Source organism: Austrofundulus limnaeus, unplaced genomic scaffold, assembly GCF_001266775.1.
Source record: "Austrofundulus limnaeus strain Quisiro unplaced genomic scaffold, Austrofundulus_limnaeus-1.0 Scaffold277, whole genome shotgun sequence".
NCBI lineage: Eukaryota > Metazoa > Chordata > Actinopteri > Cyprinodontiformes > Rivulidae > Austrofundulus > Austrofundulus limnaeus.
Window position 1 is genome coordinate 290,960 of NW_013952679.1, and position 3,793 is coordinate 294,752.

Here is a 3,793-nt window from a genome sequence, read left to right on the forward strand (position 1 = left end):
TATATATCCTGTAAGTACATTTTGTTAATACCAGGCTGTACTACAGTGTGTACTGCTACAGAMTGTGTGTTTCTGCTGCAGCTCCAGCAGATGTTCGTTCATCTCAGGGTTCTGCAGCTCACCTGTGATCATGCTGGAAATGATGAGAGGGAGGATGATCAGTTTCAACATCCGCATCAAGATCTCTCCTGGGAAGCCAAAGTACTGTTTGTCAAGATGGGAGAGGGTCGCATACTCTCTGACCACAACGCCCAAACCAATCCCTGAAACATCAGACCACAGGAACGTTCACTGGATGAAGGAACATTTATCAAGAAAAGAAAAAGTTGAACAAATATTTTCAAAAGAAAATTCACTTTTTTATGCATCAARCAATAAAAAGTAGCTGACACTAGGTGTCAAACTTATTTAATATAAATGAATAAAACTACATGATAACGATGTCATAATATACAATAAATGAGCAAAAATGCAAAAGCCACATTGTATAATACATGCTGCTGCCTAATAATCCAAGACAATTTATGAAATGATGAGTAGGAAGTTTAAAGATCGTCCTGGTTTTACTTATGATGGAATGAAGAGGGGGAAGCATCTGGTGATCAAATAAAAAACCCTCTGTAAAAAACTAATTCTTGTCTGCTGCTCTGACGCACACAGGTGAGTGTTAGCACAACGCCAAGGTGGAAAGATATCAGCAATGACCTCAGAGTAACAACTGTTGCTGCTCAACAATCTGGAATGGAATCATTTTGTGTTCTTCATGTAGAGACGGATTGCTCACTGGTCGCAATGTCCCAGCAAATTCACCCCGAAGGTCAGACCATACAACGCTCAGAGAAGTGAGCTCTGTCTACAGGCCCCAGTTAGCAGGTCAAAGTTTAAAGTTCATAACAGGATAAGTAGAAAAAATGAGCAAGTCTGAATTGTTTAGTTGTACAGGAATAAACTTCTTCTGGCTAAAATCTACACGGCAGAAAGAGAAGGACCAGGGTGCTGCAATGGTCCAGTCAGAGTCCAGAACCTGAACCTGACTGAAACCTGTGGTGGGCCTTCAGAGAGCTGAGCAGAAAATAATTCATAAATTTAATTGAGTTTAAGCTGCAAAAATTTAAAAACTGTGCTAATACAAAACACACTGCATGTTGAGGGGCTGTCATGGTTGACACGTGTCTTCAACATCACATGGAGGACTGGGACAACTCCTGTGGAGTGGCAGACCGGGGTGGTGGTTCCCATTTTGGGACAGGAGAGTGTGTTCTAACTAGCGTGGGATCACACTTCTCACCCTCCCCTGGAATGTTTACTCCAGGGTGTTGGAAGGGAGGCTCCTATCGATCATCAAACCTGSRATTCAAAAGGAGCAGTGTGGCTTTCGTCCTGGTCATGGACCAGATCTTTACCCTTGCAGAGTTGCTAAGGGGTTTGTGGGAGTTTGCCTCTCTAGTCTACATGTGCTTTGTAGACTTGGAGAAGGCTTATGACCGTGTTCCTTGAGGCATTATGTGGGGGGTGTTGCGGGTGTATGGAGCGTATGGGTGTGTGATCCAGTCCTTGTAGAACCAGAGCAGGAGTTGTGTCAGTATTCTTGTTGCAAAGTCATACTTGTTCTTAGTGCAGGTTGGACTCCACAAGGGTTGTCCCTTGTCCCTGATCCTGTTTGTAGAGTTTATGGGCAGGATCTCAAGTTGCAGTCATGTGGAACAACAGGGTCTCRTCTCTGATTTRTGCAGATGATGTGGTTCTGTTAGCATCTTCARGCCAATWTGCACAGGTTCACAGCTGAGTGTGAAGTGGCACCTGTTGAAAGTCAGTTCCCTTTAAGTCTGAGGCCATGGTCCTTGACCGAAACAGGGTGGAATGTCCCTCCGGATCAGGGGAGAGTTTTTGCTTAAAGGGGAGGAGTTTAGGTATTTGGGTGTCTTGTTCATGAGGATGGAGCGGGAGATGGATCGACAGATTGGGGTCTCATTCTCAGTAATGAGGGCGTTGCTTTGGTCTGGTCATGGTGAAGAAAGAGCTGAGTCAAAAGGCAAAGCACTCGATTTACTGGCCCGTCTACGTTCCAACCCTCAGTTATGATCATAAGTCGTTGATCATGACTGAAAAAACAAGATCCTGGATACAAGCGGCCAAAATGAGCTTCCTCTGTATGAGTGGCCGGGCTCAGCACCAGTTGATAATTACTGTCCCAAAAATACTGAAAATACTTTTATCCTGAGTTAAAGGTGATRATGTCGTTTGCTTTCCCTCTTTTTACTGGCAGTAAATCCATGTTRGTGATAAAGTTTTTACAGCAGCAATTCAAGATCTGATGATGTTTCTTTGTAAAATGATTCATTCACTTTAATATAACATGATAACCTTACAGAGCAACATTTCTCTGGCCCAGGCCATGCCCACACAACACAGTAATAACACAGGCAGCGAATGACTGCCTTGTGGTGGCCTAGAAGTGGTCCATGCCTGGGCCAGCATCACATAAACCAAATTACAACTGGGCCAGTTGTGGCATGATATCATATAGATACTGTCATCATTGCCAGACCTGGCCCACAACAGTCTGCTCTGTGGGACACATTCAGATCTTTATAAAGGAGTGAAGGATGAGCCCAACAAACAATGTCTCTGCCATGTACARTATAAACAGAAACAGTAAAATATCAGCTCCATGTTTCCAAAAAATACTAAATTTAAAATTCATAAACTGAGATTCTTTTCTGAGAAGAGATGTATTGGTTCACCTTTAAAACTAACCAGCTGAGACATTTTGAGTTCTTAAATGACAGTATTTACACCTTTTTGTTTTGTTTTAAATGTTTTTTTTAAATAAATTCCAGAAAGAAAAGAAGATCTGGYGTGTTTTTGTCCTGAGGTTTCAGCTGATTTTGTTTTGTTGATTGATGAGAGCGGTGCAGAATGCTTCCCATCTCTTTGTGCTCATTCCGTTTCTGATTGGACTGTTTGTTTTTATTTCCGTCCCATCACTACATGTTTGATTTGAATCTGTTTGTACTCTGTGTTCACTCACAGCTTCTTTCAAGTCCTGATACATTTTTCTCCTTTGCTTCTGATCCTCTATCCTGTGTCTGCCCAACCCTGTAGACTCATTTATACAAGAATAAACCTGTTAGTTTTCATTAAATACTGAGAAAACGAGGACTGCTCTCATTAAGTTCTATCTAAATGCTGACTCATAATTCACACTATTGTTTTCCTGTTTAAAGTTCATTTTACTCTTCAACCTCCTGAATCTTTACGCTCCTTAAACAGGTCGTCCATCAGATCCAGTGTGTCTCACTTCAGATGTTCTCTTCTTTAACAAAACAACAAAGTGACTGACTGTGGCACCCTTTCTACTCCATATTTATGGCAGTCTGTCAGGGAGTGACAGGCACAGGTGTGTGGTTACCATGTTAACCAGATGAAGCCACTAGCAGCAGCTTTCACATCTCTTCTGACCCTGGTTCTCTTCTTGTCTCACTGGAGTAACTGAGAATCACACAAGTCCACTTCCTGACACTTCCTGTTATTTAGTTACATACATGTAGGTAGCACATAATACAGACTACTACAAAGCAGGTACGTACTTTGCAGGTAAGTAACATGTAGGTACCAGGTACACATTGGTATGTACTAAATAAGTAGACTCTAAATACCAGATACACATTGGTATACACCAGATCAGTAGCCTCTATGTACCAGTTACTTACTTGGCATGTACAAGGTAAGTAGCATAGTTGGTATGTACCATTTAGGTAACATGTAAGTACTAGGTATGTAGCATCAAAGC

The 3,793-nt window shown here is 41.9% G+C and overlaps 1 protein-coding gene across 1 annotated transcript in view; it reads right to left on the reverse strand.

Moving 5' to 3' along the window:
- slc1a1 (solute carrier family 1 member 1) overlaps nucleotides 1–3,793 on the reverse strand; it is a gene marked incomplete at its 3' end in the record, with an annotated part of 33,339 nt that overhangs the window by 23,039 nt on the left and 6,507 nt on the right. The window contains 1 exon segment of the mRNA XM_014021088.1: nucleotides 123–263. Coding sequence (XP_013876542.1) covers nucleotides 123–263 — 141 coding nt within the window.